Genomic DNA, 18,501 nt, shown 5'->3' with positions numbered 1-18,501 from the left:
GCAGCGTGGGGCTGGCAGCGCAGCGCTGGGGGGCCGTCCCCGCTGCAGAGGCTGCGGTTCGGAGATGGGCGCTGCCTCGGCATCCCCTCCAGCCCAGCCTTGCTCACGGCCTTCTGCTTTGTATCCGAAACCACCTCTTCGGGGTCCCCTTCAGCATCACTCCTCCCAAGGGCAGATCTTGGCACCTACACTCACAGGCACGGGGCCGCCTTCGGGTGGCGCTGCGCTCAGGAGCCTCCTCCACGTAGCAGTTCGGCTCCCATGGACGAACGGACGGACGGGCAGCACCACCCGCACACGCTCCAGCGGCAGCAGCAGGTCCCCGCGATGAGCACCCACAAACTCAGCAGTAACACTGCCCTCACCCGCCACTCCCTCCGGTGCCACCAGGACATCCGCGCCCACACTTCTGTGCCGATGGGCTCAGCTCCCAGCGCTCACCAAGCTCCTGGGGACCATCGTGCCCGGACGCCCACACTGCGCTACTGTCGCTGTGTCACATGGGAAGGCCTTGGCCAAGCAGCATTTCCTCGGTGAGTGACGGAAACGACCTCCGCGGTCTGCAGGAGAACATTCTCGCGTTTTCTCTGCGGCAGGCGCTGAGGCCCCGGGGAGACGAGGGCTCTCCCTGCGCCCTTGTCACTGCTGAGGCGCCGAGTGAGCGCCCACGGGGCTCATGGGGAACCGCGGCGGGCACCCCCCTCTTTACTGAGACCCTGCTCCAGGCTTGAACTCACGTCTCCTCTGTCTTGCCCGGTCCAGGGCCTTTGCTGACTTTCCTGTGGCGGGTGCCACTTTACCCGTCTCTCCCCTGGCCCTCGTGACGCTGGCTTTCCGTGCGGCCTCGGCGGGAATAGCGCCGGCCTGGCCTTGTCGGCGTGATGTTCCCTCTCCTGGCCCGCAGCCCTTGACCTTCTCCCTCCTTCTCCCCGAGGGTCATTCACTCTCCTGAGAGGCCACCCCTTCCCGGTCCCACGGCCGCGATGCCGGTCCCCACACGCCTGGACGAGGCCTGTGCGCTCACCTGCCTTTCCGTTGCATCTCCCCCAACTGCCCACCGGACTCACACACGGAATTCCAAGGCCACCAGGCCAACCACTCTCACCCTTCCTGCCGGAGGCGCTGGCAGCCCGGCGGGACCCTGCTGCCGTTTCATGGTCCCCAGTGATGCTCATTCCCCGGCCTCCACCTGAGGCTCCTCCTTAACCCACCTGCACCAGGGGATGCACCTGGACTCCCCCAAAGTGCTCTCGGGGAGACCCTGGGCGGCGATCAGTGCATCCACACCACCTCCCTCCCCATCGCAGCGCCTATGCAAACAGCTCCCACCCAAGGCCTCTTCTAGCCATGGCCTTGGTTTTTAGTGACCGTGTTCCCACCAGGGCCCTGCTGATTTCTGTCCTTCCTCCCTTTCTCCATTTTCTGTACTTGCCTCCTCCAGAGAGCGAGAGGTCCCCCTGTAGCCCTCCCTGCAGTCACTCATTTCCTCTCCTATAGCTGGGTCTCTGGATCCTGACATCAGAGCCAGACCTCCCATCAGCCAGTCCCTTGGTCACAGACACAAGCAAGCCTCCGTCCCCAGCCAGCGTGACGAGCAGCGTGGACAGAGCCCGTCCCCAAGGAGCTCCCGCGGATGGCGGGAAACGGACAGCAACACTAGCAGTGGATCCGATGACTCCAGCTGCTGAATGTGGCAGAGGATGGTGGACGGAGGGACGCCAGCCAAGGTGGCCAGGGCGTGGCTGGGAGGGTCTCGGGAGCAGCATCCCAGGCAGAGCCAGCTCTGGTCCCGGGGAGCAGGGGACACACCTACCTTTCTCGCCCACTCAGGACAACACACAACTCCGGACAGACAGACCTGACTCCCTGAGGACACGAGAGCAAACACCTGGAGGCCAGTGCAGGGGGCGAGGCCGGGGTCTTTCCCTCCCACACCCCCAGCTCAGGACCCAGGGCGTCCTCACTCTGGGACTGTGCCTGGACGGGGCAGAGAAAGGACCAGGCAGGCGGCCCCTGCGGCACAGGGAAGGTGGGAGAAACCCTGTTTATGTCTGTTTACTCTCCAGGCCCCGAGCCAGGGCAAGCCCAGCCCTCCTGGTGCCCAACCAGGACCTACGGCCGAAATTCTCTCCAACCAGAGGGATGGGAGACGCAGTCCCGCGGTTCCCATGCGGGAGGGACCCACACGACTGCTTCCTCCCGTCTGCTGCCGCCGTGGGAAGCGCCCGGCACAGTGGTAGCACAGACGACTATCCGGACAGAGGACGCGCGGCCTATCGCTCCACCGCTTCTAACACGCGCCACCGCGGACTGGGCGTCGGCTGTCAGGCCCGGGCGGGCGGGTGTGCTCACACAGGGCGACCGGGGGAGCGGACGGGAGAAGGGAACCGGGCGATGGCGCCCAGCGCTCCGATCAGTATTCACACACCCGAATGTGAAAGGGTTTGCGCCTGAAGCAAACAGACGTCTTCCTCTCTCCACAACATGACGAAGCCTTCGGTTTCTGAGTCCTGCTTCCTGGCGCTGCAGGTGGGAAGGGACGGCCTGGAGGGCTGAGGGCCCCAGAGGCAGGTGGCGTCCCGAAAGGGATGGGCGAAGCTCAGGCACTGGCCTGGCTGGGGGTTGGGGGAGGACTCGGCTTCCCAGAGCAGAACCTTGGCGGGCGCCTAGGACCCACACCGGGTGCCCCTGGGCTCCGGCTCCTCCTTCATGTCCATCCCCTGCTCTGGGGCTGCTCCAGGCTCTTCCCACAGCACAATGTCACCCCCAGTCCACGACACAAACCCTCTCCTGCCACCAGTGGACTCCTCACCCCGGCACTCCAGCCCCTTCACCACTGCCCTGGTCTCCAGCCCTCCCCCACACCCTCCTCCCATGCCCCTGCTCCTCCCCCACACGCCTCCCTGCCATGTCCCTGCCCCTGCCTCCCCTCTCACTGCGCCCCACATGCCCACTGCTCCTGCACACACACTGTCTCCCCGTTTGAATGTGCTCCCATCTCTGTGATTTTGCAAATGCTGTTCCCTGGCCTTGGCCCCCTGTTCCAGCAGCTGTATCTGAAAAATCCTACTCACACCTCAAGACCCGGCTCAGATGCCCCACTTTCCCTGTGCCCTCAGCAGGCGGTGCCTGTGGCTCTCAGACACCGTGCACTGGAGCAGAGGTCTTCCTTTGCCCGTGTCCCCCATTCAACCGTGAGCCCCTCAGAGCGAGTGTTCGTCTCGTTCATCTTTGCAGCACCTTCCAGGGGCAACGCCTAGCGCACTCAGCCTCAGGGAGATCTGACGAATGGATGAAAGGCGACAAGGAGCTGAGGATCTGAACGGGAAGATGGTGCTTTGTGCCGGAGATGCTGTGTTCATCCTGCCCGCATCCTCCAGAGCAGCCCTTCTGAGGGCCAGCTTTTGTGGGGGCTCATGGAGGCAAGCAGGGCTCACGGGAGCACGCCTCGGAGCCGAGCAGTTAGAAGCAGGTGGCGGCTCGCGTGCACACATTCCCTCGGGAGGAGGCTCCGTCGTCTTTCCTGCCTGCCGTGTGGGTAGCAGCAAACACCCAGCACATGCCGGGGGCGGACGTGTGCGGCCACGGGGCTGCCTGCAGCCTGGGCAAGGCTCACGGTGCCGTCACAGGGGCTTAGGGGCTCCCTGTCCGGCACAGTGTCTGGAGCCCTGGGGCCGCCGTGTCACATTGTTGTAGCAGAAAACACACCTCCCTATTACCACGGGGACAACATTCAAATATTGACATTATACTTATAATGGCCGCTCACGGAGGGCTGAACGGCCACTCCGTTCCTTCGTGAGGACATCAGCGGGTCCCAGTGGGAGCTGACGGTGATGCCCAGGGAGGACGGGAGGCCTGTCACCGCCTGGGGTCTGTGCTCTCATTGAGGAAACCAAGGGGAGAAGGGAGCCCGGGTCTGCCTGGCTGCGCGAGGCCGGCCAGGTGGACGGGGCCTGGAGAGTGGCCGTGGCTGGGAAAGGGCTGGAAGGGGGTCCCTGCAACTCCCAGAGCCGTCGGCACCGCTGAGCCCGAATTATAGAAAGAAACCCATGCGAGTGCATGCAGGTCCCGCGCAGAGCGACTGAGGGACAGTGAGAACGGTCGATCGGTGCGTCTTCTACGTGCGCCTGCGTGTCCAGGCCTCCTGCACTGAACGCTACTCTTCGGGTGGTTTACTTAACGAAGAGGACAGAACCGTGGCTCGGGAGGCGGCAGTGCTCTGTGCACCCCTGTGGGCAGCGGAGGGCGGGCGGGGGTTGGCAAAGGCGGCAGACGGCCCGACGCGAACCGCGCCTCTTACCGGATGAGTCGTTGAGGCGGGTCGTCTGTAGTGGGTGGCGTCCCCTCAAACAGATTTTGAAATTCCCGAAAATTCAACGTGACGCTGAGCCTCAAGCCCAGGAGGGCCACGAGGCGCTCGAACTGGTCGTCTCTGAGGTTGAAGAGCAGCTGCTCCAGCAGCCGGTGCAGGTCCTGCATGCTGATGATGCCGTCCCTGTTGGCGTCCATGCGGAAGAAGGCGGCGAACAGGTTCTGCAACAGAGCGCCCGTCAGAGCCCCCAACGCCCGCGCCCCCATCATCCCTGAGGCCCCGTATAGCCCGTGCCCCCATCATCCCTCAGTGAGGCCTGGACAGCCCATGTACCGACCTCAGGGAAAGGCCGCAGGGAGGGCGGAGGGAGCACTGGTCCTGGGAGGAGCCGGACCGGATGGGCTCAGGGGTCACAGCCCAGGCGGCGAGCGGCCAGCTGAGCCGGGCAGGAGCCGGGCCGCGCTTACCGGGAAGTTTTCCCTCAGTCGCTGGGGCAGAAGCCTCAGGCACTCCTCGGCGGTCACGAAGTAGCTGGCCAGGCTGTTTTTTGGAAGAACTGAGGTCTGAGATGCAGTCACTCGCAGCCCATTCGTTTTAGCCCCTGAAACGATCGCGTAGGTCAGAGGCCCGTCTCCAGGGCCCTGCGCACCTCCACCTCTACGCCAGCAATGCATTCTCCCGCCCACGGCCCATAAGCCACCCACAGGGGCTCCGAGCTGCAGCTGACCACACGGAACTGCGCTGGGACCCGCTGTCCTGTCCCTCAGCCCCTCGGACACTTCCCTCTCAGGAGGAGCCTGCCCTCCGGATGGCGGGGCCTCGCTCCTGCCCAGCACGTGCTGCCCCCGGCCCTCGCACGTGCCCTCATCCTGTCCCCCGCCCCGATCCCATTCTTCCTCCGGGGCAGGGACACGTCTCGCTCACCCCAGCAGGCCGAGGACAGAACTCCTGCCTGGGTTTTGTTTCCTGGAATCATGTCCTAAACCCAGAAGGTGGAGTTCAGTCGACATTCACTAATTCAATGGCCGTTTCCTGCCCAGGAACCTGCTCAATCCTGCGCTTGGCCCTTTCAACCCGAGACGGGTCTCCTCCGTGCCAGTCTGCTCGGAGGAAGGCTACTGTTATGCCCCCTTTAGGGTGAGGAGCTGGAGCTCAGGGGGTCCAACTCCCCAAGGTGAGCGCTCACGGACAGCAGGGCTGAACCAGGCCGCCGGCCCCAGGCCCAGCTGCTCAGTTACTGCGTCGGGCTGCGCCGGCGCCTGAAACCAGGAAGGCAGCAGGACGCGCTCAGAAACCCACCCGTCCATCAGGTGGGATGGCGAGTGCGGCCCTGTCTGACGTGGTTTCAGACGTGGTTCTGCAAGGTAGCAACCCCCTCTCTGCCCCCCACGGACGCGTCTGCGGGCTGGACGTGGGCAGTGCGCCCGGAACTTGTGGCATCCTGTGGCCCAGGGGTGAACCTGGCTTCTGCCCACTTCGCCTGGGCCTGCAGGGGCCTCCCCCAGGTGCGGTGCGCCTGGTAGGTAGCACCTCCCGAGCTGCTTGGCCATGTCCCCCCCAACCCCCGGACCTCTGGCCGGAACCCCAATCCCACCAACCACGTGGGAGACAGACAGCATTGGGACTGATGGAGGAGGAGGAGGAGGAGGAGGGAAAGAACAGGCGGGGCCGGGAGCAGCCCGCAGATATGCTCGAGTTCCCGCTGTGCAGCGGGCTCAGTGCGCGGGGACCGCCGGAGTGACCGACCCGCCTGGCCCCACTTCCCTCCCTGAGAAACGGAAGGACCTGGCACACTGGACACACTCCCTAAAATAAATGTGGTTCCTTTTCCTTCAAAACATATACCCTGTCAGCGCGTCACAATTCCAAATGCGATGGCTTCTGGCATGGCCTTCACCTCACGTGGGGACCGCTGTCCCCCTGGGCCTGGCAGATGGAGGTCAGGGGGGCAGGGGGACCTCCGTGTCTCCCCGGTGAGGAGCCCAGAGGTACTCTGGCGGAGCCCAGGGCACCGCCTGACCAAGCTCCAGACGCTGCGAGATGCCCATGGCTCCGGGCTCTGCCAGGGCAGCCTGCAGCGCGCTTGCAGCAGGACAGCAGAGTCCCGCTGACCTGTCTGCCTGATTCGTACAGCTTTTCCGTGGGGCTCGGCTCGTCTGTCCCCCTCCCCGTCCCGCACAGGAGGAAGCAGCGTCAGCAAGATGGAGAGGAGGGGACAGAGGATGCAGCCGAGAGGAGGCCACACACGCCTCCAGTGTCTGCCAGGCACGCGGCCAGGGGAGCAGGGCACACGGGAGGACCCGCCTTCCGGCCTTGACCGCGCTGTACAGGGCGGACTTCCTGACAGCCCTTTGGGAAGGGGAGAGGGGGCGGGGGGGGGGCCTTGGGCTCGTCACTGAGTCTTACAGAACCCTGTGTTCTCAGCGGCAGGGGGCCAGCAGAGAAGGCCGCGTGCCCTGCCCCGCCAGGTGCCATTCATCGCAGATAACCTGCGGCTTTGGTTTCTTGGTTAATCCTCACCGGAGGGTATTTTTTCCATTGATTTTTAAACAGAGTGGAAGGGAGGGAGGAAGAGAGACAGAGAAACACTGATGTGAGAGAGACTCATTGATTGTTGCCTCCCAGATGTGCCTCGACTGGGGGTCAAACCTGCAACCCAGGTTCGTGACTGTGACCGGGAATTGAACCCATGACCCTTCAGTATGTGGGCTGACGTTCCCACCACTGAACCACACGGGCTAGGCCCAGCAGTTTTTTTAAGAAGGAAAATCTTAAAGAACATGGGGTGGTGTGATTTAAGGCTCAGAGGGCTTTGGAGTGAATTTTACACACCATTTTGCTCTGAGTTTGTAGATGGCTCTGTCAGGCAAAATTCTGCATCACAATTAAGCTTAACAAGAAAATCAAGAAGACCAAAACGCAGTCGGATAAAAGTAAACCAAGTGCCTGTTCCAGCCTGAGCGGGCTCCGTGCCAAGCCCTGGGCTCTCGCTTGCCCAGTTCGGCCGCAGGGGCGCTTCTCAGGGCTCAGAAAGACTGGGGTGCCACCTGGGGAGACGCGCCAGCAGGGTTTGCCCTTGGCGATGAGCTACCTTCAAATCCTGCTGCGAGATCCAGGTAATTCATCCCTTCTTTCTTATATCCGATGGTTGCAGTCAGCTGAGCGTACTGGTCATCATCCATAGGCATCCCGTTATTTTCCAGCACCTGGCAGGGAGACGGTGAGGGGGAGGCGGTTCTGTGGTCTGGGTCCCGGCCGAGCCCGCAGCCCTGCAGCCCCGTGCTCCAGCCTGCAATCGGTACTTGTCTGCCCCACCCACAGGCTCCTGTGGCAGGCCCAGTGCCCTGGGTCCCTGGCCCTGTACAAGGTTTGTTTATTGTGCCAGTGAGCGAACAAGGGAGCCAGCGGGCGCCCAGCCTGGGGCTGTCTGCAGGGCATTCAGCGGCAGCAGCACTGCGACCTTCTCGGGCCGGGCCGGGCCATCCGAGTCACTGAGATCCACACGTGCTGGGACTGCAATGGCTTTCGAGTCTCCTAAGTTAGATTTATATTCACATGTACCCTGGGAAACATGGACAAAATAAAGCAAGGCAGTTTGTGGAGGAAACACTAAAATTGTGATGGAAGTTCATTCTGATGGACAGTTTACACGGCAAGCCTTGTTTCTGGGGGCACCCACGGCACTTCTTTTCTCTCCTGAGACATGCCACTCACTGAACGTTACCCAGGATCCCTTCCCTCACCACACGCACTGACTGCTTACCGTTTCCATCAGTGTACGTGTCTGTGTGTGTGTGGGGGGGGGGGGATTATCTAGACGACACTGTCCCAGGAGATGGGATGGGCTGTTCAAGGGACAGATGTTGATGTTACCCTTTTGCCAATGGCCAGTCAACTCTCTGCCTGGAGGTGAGACCCCAGAAATGATGCTGGGAGGAGACAGGCGGGACAGAAGGCACCATCCCTGCTGCTCTCAAAGTATTTGCAATTTAAATGAGAAAACACGGCTTTTCTTCTAGGAAAAGAACATAGAATCGCATGAGCCCCACCCCCATCCCACGCCAGGGCACATGAAGGAAGGCTGTCTGGGAGAGCCGCGTCTGGAGATGGGTTTTGAAGAAAGTGTGTGCTGGAGGCCTGGGGACACGCAGACCAGCTGATAACAAATGTCGGGGTCTGACGGCACAGGGAGTCAGAGGAAGCCAGAGAGCAGAGGCGTAGCAGGATCAGCACCACACTGACTGCGTTCAGGGGAGACAGCTAAACGGGGACAGGAAACAGGAGGATGAAGTGAGATAGGATACTTCATCATCACGACCACCATCATCACCATCACCATCTTTATCCTCCTCATCACCATCTTCATCATCACCGTTACCATCATCACCATCACCACCATTACCATCTTCTTCGCCATCAGCACCATCACCATCATTACCACTATTACTATCACCACCATCATCACCATCACCGTTTTTATCCTCATCATCACCATTACCATCATCACCATTACCATCTTCACAGCATCATCACCAACATCACTATCACCATCATCACCATCACCGTCTTTATCCTCATCATCACCATTACCATCATCACCATTACCATCTTCACAGCATCATCACCATCATCACCATCACCATCATTATCACCGTCATAACCATCATCATAAACATCAGCACCATCACTGTCACCATCATCATCATAACCATCATCATCATCACTATCATCGTCATCATCACTATCACCATCATCACCATCACCATCATTATCACCATCATAACCATCATCACAAACATCAGCACCATCACTGTCACCATCATCATCGTAATCACCATCATCATCATCTTCGGGTAGCAATGCTCTGTGCCAGGCATTGTGCTAGGTTCCTCACAGGCATTTTTAAGTCTCAGTGAATACTTATAATAAACCTTGCAATTTAAATGAGAAAACACAGCTTTTCTTCTAGGAAAAGAACATAGAATCGCATGAGCCCCACCCCCATCCCATGCCAGGGCATATGAAGGAAGTCAGTCTTACTAACCCATTCTAAAGATGTGGAAACCGAGGCTTAGAGAGTTCAAGTGACTTGCCCCCATTACATTACTAGGAAATGACAGGCCTGGTTTCAAAGCCAGTTCTTATCAAGCACTATGATCAACTCCACGATTGGAATAAGGCCTCTGGGGAAGGGCTCTGTCTCAGAGCCCTGGCACCTCTCATGTGTCCACATCAGTCACACAGTGAGAGCTAACCTGGCCGTGGTAGACCATAGAGTTCCCTGGAACACCAAGATGGGAGCCTTGCCCGGGTTCTGATGAGGGACGGAGCCTTCTGCCCACCTTCTCTCACCACAGCTGCAGACTACATGCCCACTTAGCGGGACAGGGTACCCGCAACCTGCAGGGCGGCTGTCAGCTTGTTTCGGTGTGGTCCTTTTTGGTGTGCGGGACTGGGATGCAGGGAGCTGGCACCTTAGGTTGTGTAAGTCAGCAATACACTGACTACAACAGACAGCGGCTCACTGTATCTTACCGCCCAGTCGGTCAAGCCCTGGAGTCGGCCGGGTGTGTGTGTGCGCGTGTGCGTGTGTGTAAACAAGCCGCAGGGTGTGCTTGGTGCAGGATCAGAAAGAAGGAAAACGGGGGTATGCAGGTGTTGCTGCACTGCCTGGGAGCCTCGTGGGGAGCAGAGCTGGATTCCAAGACCATCAAGGGCCTGCCTGGGGACTCGGCAGGCTGCACGTGACTGGAGGTTCTGGCAGGTCCATGCCATCTGCACACGCACCCCGTCCCGGCCTGTGAGGAGCTGTCCCAGCGGGGCCATGCAAGTCCTCCGACAGACAGCTGTGGCCCACGTGGAAGCAGCAAAATGGACAGATTGCTTTCTTTGACAAGGGTGGTGAAGGCCTAGGGTGGGAGTGGGGCGGGCTAGAAGGGGTTAATGGGGGAAAGGGGACATCTGTAATACTTTCAACAATAAAGATTTTTTTCTAAAAAGAAAAATAACTACATTTTGAAAACAACTAACATGAATTATTCATCGCAAATTCCTCCTGCTCAGCCTTCCATGAAAACATATGTGATGGAGAGTAAGGAAGTGTCTGTAGGCAAATGCTTCACAGCCGGGAGGGTTGGGAGGCGCGGTGGGGGGAGAGCCCCCACACACACTCCACAAGTGGCCTGGCCCTGGCCCACAGTCCCCTCTCTGCGCAGAGCGCAGGGCGGACCAGGCCCAGGACGTCCATCTCCAGAAGAGGCCCCGAGCACCGCCCGGCACCAGGCCCCTCCCAATGCCCCGCTTGCCTGCTCGCATCTCTCAGATGAACACAGCAGCAGCCCACTAGCTCGATCACAACCCTTGGAGGCAATTTGCAATACAACATAAGGCTAAACGGCACCATTTATAAACAGATTTCAAAACGTTTAGGCGTTCAAGTGGTGTCCTTTGGTCGTTCCTAGGAGGCATTTCCCTGAGAAAGTTCCTCAGAGCGTAACCACCTGTGGCCTGGCACATTCTGATTCGCCAACTAGTCCCTGCATCCCCGGGATATCATTTCAACAGTGGACCGATTCTTCCTCGCGAGACCCTGCCATTCCCTGGGGTCAACGCTGGGCTCTTGGTGGACAGGCGCTGTACTGCGCCTCACTGGTTCTGAGTTCGTGTTCTTTCTCACCGAGAAAGTGACTCAGCTCCGCCCAGCTACCGCAGAGCCTCCGTGAGAGCGCCCCCTGGGCCCCAGGTGTGCGCAGCACATGTCTGCGAGGCCCCTGCACCGCCCTTTCTAAGGGTTACCAGAGACCCTCACTTCTCACAGTCTATAGAGAGTGAACAGTGAGCCACTCCAGATAAAATGCAGGGAGCGTATGGGTCTTCCCCCTCCTGTCCTTTATCCTCACTTGTTACATCTACTTACAGTATAAACCCCACAAGACAGTGTTGTTTACCCTAAACATCCTGTTTAAATTAAGAAAAAATAGGCCTTTCTGTTTCGTCGGTTATTCACCATTTCCAATGTTCTTTATTCCTTCATGTCATCTGAGCCGCCACCTAGTTTCAAATTCCTTCAACCTGAAAACTTCCTTGAATGTTCTATAGTGAAGATCTGTTTGTAATAAGTTATCTTTGTGTGTTTGTATCTGAAAACGCCTTTAGTTCCCCTTCTTTCTAAAGAAGACTTTTGCTGGGTGTAAATTCTGGGTGGAGAGACTTTTTATTTCCTTTCCAGCAAGTTAATCAAATGTACTGTCCCACTGTTTCTGGCTCCCACAGTTCTGATGAGCAGTGAATGGGGATTCAAAGCCTTGCTCCCCCGTTTGTAATATGTCATTTCCATACGCTGCGTTAGACATTTCTCTCTTTGACCTTGGCTTTCAGCAGTGTGTCTGTGATTTTGCTTGTATTTATCTTACTATGGATTTTCTGAGCTTCTGGAATATACATTTAGTCCTTTTACCCCAAATTAGGAAATTTCAGCCATGATTTCCTCACGCGTCTTCCTTTCCTTCAACGACTCCAGTAATTAAATAAATGCAAAATGGACTAAGTACTCAAGTACAAGACTAAGACTGTCACAGTGTATCTTTTAAAATGCCAGCTATATGCTGCCCAGGAGAGATTTACTTTAAATATTGAGCACCCAGAAAGTGTGAAATAAAAGGGCAGAAAAATATATTCTCTGCCAGCACGGATCAAAAGAAAGCTGGAAAAAAAAAAAGCTGAAGTAACTGTTATTATCAGGCACAAGGAGGCTTGCAGGCAAGCAGCATTACTCTGAATCGGAGAGTCATGTCATAATTGTAAAGGAGACAATTCGCAGGGAGTTGCAGCGAGCTATGTGTACCCAATAATTTAGCTTCAAAGCGAACAAAGCAATAATCAACAGAATAAGAAAGGATCTCACTAGACAAATCCACAGTCCACTTCCATACGCTGCTCTAAGTAGCAGGTGGAATGTGCGGCAGAAATCTGAATAGACTAGAGAAGTTCTGGAGAACATGATTAAGGAAATGGGCCTAACTGACACTTAGAAAAGTGGAGGTCCGTGAGGGAGTGAGCACACCTTTTCAAGTGCTGATGGAGCATTTACCAAAACCATCTGTGTGTTGGGTCACAGTCCAAGGCTTACTATCTCAGAGGACAGCCTGAAGTCACTCAGACTTTAGCATCTGTTCTCTCATCACAATGGAATCAACTTTAAAACTGATAATAGAAGGTAAATTAGAAAATCCCAACTGTTTGGACATTGGACAATGCACTTAAAATTAAGCTTTGGAAAAAAGAATAAACCACAAAGGAAATTATAGGTATTCTGAACTGATGATAATGAGGATATGATATACCGAAACTTGCATGATATGGCTAAGCCTGTACCTCGAGGGCAATGTATAGCTATCAATTCATACATTAGAGAAATAAAGGCTGAACAGTAATGATCTAACATTTCATCTCAAGAAATTAGAAAAAGAAACGCAAATTAAATCTCAATGAAGTAGAATAAAGACAATAATCAAGATAATAAAAATAAAAAAAAACAAATATATGAGAGAAAAATACCAATAACAATAAAGTGGTTACTAATAAAACTGACAGACTTCAAATGCTTCTGAATAGGATGGAGTAATTGATAGCAAGCCAACATTCTCAATGAAAAAAAAAATCATAACAAAACACCTGAAAAAGCCCAACCCATTACAAAAACTAAAAAGGTATCAGAGAGCTGGGGAAGCGGTGCTGTCACAGGGACTGAAGTTCCCAGGTGAGAAGGACCCTGCAGAGGCGCACTGAGGCCATGCAACTGCGTTTTCCCTGAGAACAGCTGAGGATTCTGGGAGTGGGCTTGAGCCTGGGAAACAGAGCTGGGCCGGCCAGGGGGCCCCTCCAGCAGAGCGTGCGCTAGGTATGTGGTGCTAGGATCTCGAACTTGGAGATGGAGGGGGCAGGCTCAAACCAGGACTGGTCCGCTCCCAGACGGGGCTGACCTCTGGAACCGCTCAGGGCTGAAGTCTGACAGCAAAGTTGACAAGTTTTGAGAAGCAGCCGGCAAGGCCCCACGCTGTGGTACTCAGGCCCACCCGGGAGAGAGGCCTGGCAGCCCCGAGGCAGAGACGGAAGCCTGGAGTTGTGGTCAGTGGACACCAAGTGTGGCGACTGCTCCTGCGGTTGTGTGGGGCTTGGACCAACCAATGTGAAGATGTGAGGACCTCGAACGCACAGTGGGTCTCCCCCTGAAACCACCTGCAAGATCAGGAGCATGTCTATAACAGGAAGCTAACGGGAGAGGACTGCTCGTCCCCTCCCCCGACCCGGCCTCCGCACAGGCACTCCATCCGCTTCCCATGACCGGGCTGGAAACCCCATCAGGAAGCAATGGTAATGGGGTGGGAAGGGCATGAGGATCTGCTGGGGCGCAGAAGGAACACCTGCTCCTGAGCTAGGCCAGGCCCTGCCTTGGAGGGATGAGAAGCAAGGAGCCAGAGCCTAAGTATCTGGGGCGCTGGCCGGGCTGTGACAGACGCTGCTGCCCTAAGGCCCGCCCGCCCGGGGTTCTGTGTCTGCTGACAGCTCTGCGGCCCCACGTCCATCTCCAGAGGCCTCGGCTGGGACCCGGGTCCGGCCTGAGAAGGGGGGGCTCCACTGCGCTCAGGGTACTTATGAGGGTGACGAATAACAACGTCGCACAGGAACAGCCGACTACAGGGAACGGGAATGGGAAAGCATCCCCCGCTCCTGGTGGATGGAGTAGCTCAATTAGGCTAATTACTCAATTAGACGAATCTTGACGTCTGCGTCCTTGGGTGTTCTGTCATTTTATGTTCCCCACGGTCACTGTCACCAAGCAATCAAGCCTCCTTTCCATCCGCGTTCCCCAGGTGGCGCGGGCCCCTGCCAACTGCGCAACAGGCACCCTCCGTGTTTCCTGACGGAGTTCAATAGACTGTTCGCCTGCCCAACGCGTACCTCCCTTCTCCCATGGAGAGAACAGTGCTTCTCCTGGAGGTGGCCCTGTTCCCAGCCCAGAATATATCTCTCTTTCTCTCTCTCTCTCTCTCTCACACACACACACACACACAAACACACTCACACACAGGCCTGGTCCATAAGAAAAGCTGCTGGGAGAAGCTTCTAAGATGCTGTTTTAACCCTTTGCGGTCGTATTAAATTTGGACATGGGTGTCGTACTGGTCGGAATTAATTTCCATTGAAAGAGCAGTGATACATAACATGCAAGATTATGAAGGATAAACAAGATTCATTAATTCTTTTTTGGAACTACGTCACTACTAGTAGAATCACTACAAACGTTATCACTTTCTACGTCAGAGTCAGTATTCAAGGTGCCAAAATAAAACTCTTCATCGTTACTTTCAGATTCGCAGTACACTTCTTTCAGTAACTTTCTTTTTGCCACTTTGGAGTATTATTTTGAAATATCTTAACAAGCGAGAATGCCTAATTACAGTTAAACGTAGTTTGTAAAGCTTTATTTGAAATTCTGCGAAGTATCTCCAAAGCTTGTCAATTTCTTCACTCTCAAAAGGCGACTGACTCGCCACGGTGTTTTGCATGGCGAGTGTGGAACGACCGCGTTTGTTTATATTGAGTTTCGATATCTCCGATTTGTCGGGGCAATGTTTTGGTTCGTGACAAGGTCGCTTAGACACTTAAGAGCTTTCAGAGAAATTATGAACTGATACATGAATGAACAGAGTTAAGATTCGTACGGCCTTGCTGTGGTGGCTGAGAGCAGACATACGACCGGAACGGTACAAAAGCTTTGGTGGCTGAGAGCAGACAAACGACCGCAAAGGGTTAAGACAGAAAGACTTGTCTAGCTCAAGCCCTTGGCCCCTCACTCGCGCCTTCTTTGTGCCTGAACCTGTGTGGCGGCTGGTGCTCCAGCTGCCGTCTTGCAGGCCTGGGGCTGACCCGAAAGGGGACAGGCTGGAAGCGGCCTGGGCTCCGGACACTGCAGAGCTCTGCCGGGCCCTGCTCAGGCGGCTTCCCGCTCCTCGCCACAGAGAGAGAGAAAGCACAGCCTCTGATTTCACACACTGTTTGGGGGTTTGCTGCTCACTCCGCATGTGACGGAGGGAGAGAGGAAGGAAACGTATGCAGGGAAGAAATAGGAAGGTTCTAGATCTCCCTAGAGTTCCAAAGCAGTTTCCTGCACCACCACCAGCTCTCGACTTGTTTAAATAAAATGCCATTAAAAACGCGCAGCAGTCACAGCCCTGCGACACAGGCACCAGAGCTGTGAACTGGGAAGGCCCCCTGGGAGGGAGAACAGAGGGGACAGGGTGTGCGAGAAATGACGTAATGAATGGGTAATGCTCAGACTGGGTCTAGCAGGAGCCCGGAAAGCACCAGGCCTTCTCCTGCCCCCGCAGAAGTCACACATTGAACCGTGAGCAGCACACGAGCTCACGAAACCCCAACAGCTGCCTCAGTAAGGGCTGTCCCCTCATGCGGTGTTACTGGTGGCCTCTCACGTTAAACAGAGAAAAGGAGGAGACAGGTCATGCGTCACCGACTGGACTGGCACAGCGGGCGAGCCTCCGACCACGCAGGGAGCCTGTGACAGTGTCCTCGGCGAGGACGGGCGGCTCATGGATCTGGGGCGCTGACGCCCCGCCTGGCCCAAGTCGTCCTGCAGCTCTGCCTCCTCTGCCGCCCGGATTCCTCAGTGTTTCCTGCATCCACCCTCCCACCACGCCCACGTGCTCACGTACCCTCAGGCCTCCGTATCCTCAGTGCTGTCTGTGAGCGGAGGTGTGGGCTGTCTCAGCAGCCTGTCCCCACCTCTGTGCCGCCAGCCCCTCCTCCTCCACCCGCCCGGGGCTGCTGTCGGAGCTGGCACAGAAGACATGCAAAGAGCCGGTGACAGCGTCTACCGGGGAGGACCCCCCCATACGTGGTGGCACTAATATAATGATCCCTTCTTGGAAATGTCTTCCATTGCCTCCTCTGAATTTGTCCACACGGACACAGCTGCACGTGAGTGAAATGCCTTCCTTCGAAAGAGCTGACGCTGACTAGTGAGATGCTGAAGCAATCCCCTGGGCTGGTTTCTGAGGCGTCTACGCAGACCCTTCCGGCCGGGCCCTCTGGCCGGCTCGCCAGTGCCCACAGCACATGCCTGGGCTCCTTTCCTGCCCGCCTCTCCCCCTCTCTGGCGGGACAAGCCCAGCGTCGGGCACTCCCCTGCAGCGAGGGGCCTGCAAGGCCGGGTCCCACCCCATCTGCCCACGAGGGCAGCGTGGGCGCCCATCAGACGCGTTCTCTGCAGACAGTGGCCGCCGACACTGGCCGAGAGGAGCCTCTTCCGAGGAGAGGCCCAGGCGTGACCTGCTTTGTCCGGCCGAGAACGGAAAACCCAGCGCCACGCCTTGGCAGTGTGTCATGTGACAGAGCAGCCGACCCGCCTTGGGCCAGAGACACAAACACGGAGGCCCGTCCTACCTTCCTGAAGTTGTACCAGTTCACTCTGCCATCGAGATCCTTGCTGAAGTTGAGAAATTGTTTCTTGAACGCGGGGTCCTGCTGCTGGACCCAGTGCCGGAGCTTTTCCACCGCTTCGTCCTTGGTCACCGTCTTGGTCCAGGCGCTTTTGTCCTCCGTGGGCTTGGCTCTGAAATCACAGCAGGCACAAGTCCGGCAGGTGCTTACAGACCCCCACGTTCCACCCCAGACCCCCGCCCTCCCCCCGGGCCCGAGAGGTGGCTGGTGGGGGCAGGAGCCTCGGGAATGAAGGCTGCGCCTGTGTGTGATTCCTCCTGCGCTCGGAGCTGGCTGGCCACGCTGGGTCAGGCAGGCGTGGCGGGAAGGGTGTTCGTGTGACCCAGGAAATGATGCTTCCAACAGGCTGCTGTGTGGCAACCAGGTCCCAGGGGTCATCACCCTCCGTGGGGAGGAAGGGCACCACAGCCGCTCCCAGGTCCTTCCCCGGGGGGCGTGCAGTGTGAGGGGCGTGTGCGCAGAGGGCAAGGGCCTCCTCAGCTCCAGCCGCCTCTCGGCCCCGGGGGCGAGGCGTGGGGCCGGGACACAGGGAGTGAACCTGACGCCTCTCCTGCTCCCCCAGCTCCGAGGGGCGCTCTGCTCCGCACACCCCGCATTTTAGGAAATGCTCAGCTGCCAAGACTTCCCTCCTGGTTTAGGGGGCAGACCACTCACCTCTGAGCATTTAACCTGCTCTCAAAGGGCCCCCTTTCTGCCGTTTATAACGCAGCTACCACCCGAATGCCCCATGCCAACTGCCGTTAGCAGAGCGCTGACCGCCCCGGCTCGCACTTAGGGGCTTTTAAAGGGGACGGTGAAGTCTGCCGAATACATCTTACCTTTCTTTATGGATTTACTGTAAGCTATGAACAAGCAAGTAAGAATACTATCTCTTCACTAGACTAAGCCTGTATTTTCCAAAATGAAGAAGGGCGAGGATGTTTTTAATAGGTTTCCTAAGTATGTTTCGTCGTTACAACTCCATTGGCCATCATGTCGGGAGCCCTGCATCGCTGGTAGGGAGCGCGCCTTGGCGGAGGCGATTCTGCAGGGAAGAGTGCGGAGGGTCCCAGGGGGCAGGTCTGTGATGGCCGCGCGGCAGCCGGGCCTCTGGGCCCCAAAAGCCCTGGGTTCCGGGGCCTGGACGGCCACGGACTTTGTGAAACTTGAGGCGAGTCCCCAGGCCCTCAGTGCCTCGTTTCTAGAATGAGTAGGTGAGTTCAGTAACCCCTCAGCTCTCTGCCGGCTCTAAAACCCGCTGCCTCCCGCGCTGCGTTGACAGTCTGCCATCTTTCTTACCTAAATAATACAATACGAACACACTCACGTTTACACAAAGGTTCACTAACTGCCTGCCCCGCGGCGCCGAGGTTCTCGCTGCGCCTGCACCTGCCTCTCATTACCTCTCGGCGCTCTCCGGCGGCGGCCCCTTCTGCACGTGCTCGCGGGGCGGCCGGTCCTTCACCGCATTAGCTGGACGGGTGGCGGGCAGGCCCTGGGCGCCCATGCTGGCCAGGAAGTTCTTGTACAGGACCTTTCCCGAGGCCGAATCCTTAAACTTGCTGCAGAGTCTGGATTGTGAAGGGAAGCGGAACACGCCCGTTAGAACGGCGGAAACCAAGACGGGCCCTCCGTGTGTGTGGCACCTGCACCCTGCCCGCCTGGTGTGCGGTGTGGGCAGCGGCCGC

The 18,501-nt window shown here is 57.3% G+C and overlaps 1 protein-coding gene across 1 annotated transcript in view; it reads right to left on the bottom strand.

Annotated features, from left to right (window-relative positions):
* The window catches only part of EFCAB6 (EF-hand calcium binding domain 6), a 152,850-nt gene that overhangs the window by 49,737 nt on the left and 84,612 nt on the right, over window positions 1-18,501 (bottom strand). The window contains exons 16-20 of the mRNA XM_006775993.2: window positions 18,217-18,384; window positions 16,778-16,946; window positions 7,407-7,521; window positions 4,783-4,916; window positions 4,304-4,536 (exon numbers count right to left, since the gene is read on the bottom strand). Coding sequence (XP_006776056.2) covers window positions 4,304-4,536; window positions 4,783-4,916; window positions 7,407-7,521; window positions 16,778-16,946; window positions 18,217-18,384 — 819 coding nt within the window. The remainder of the gene's footprint in view (window positions 1-4,303; window positions 4,537-4,782; window positions 4,917-7,406; window positions 7,522-16,777; window positions 16,947-18,216; window positions 18,385-18,501) is intronic.

Source organism: Myotis davidii, unplaced genomic scaffold (genome assembly GCF_000327345.1).
Source record: "Myotis davidii unplaced genomic scaffold, ASM32734v1 scaffold428, whole genome shotgun sequence".
In the NCBI taxonomy this organism is placed as follows: Eukaryota; Metazoa; Chordata; class Mammalia; order Chiroptera; family Vespertilionidae; genus Myotis; species Myotis davidii.
This window is presented reverse-complemented; position numbering and strand designations above follow the sequence as displayed.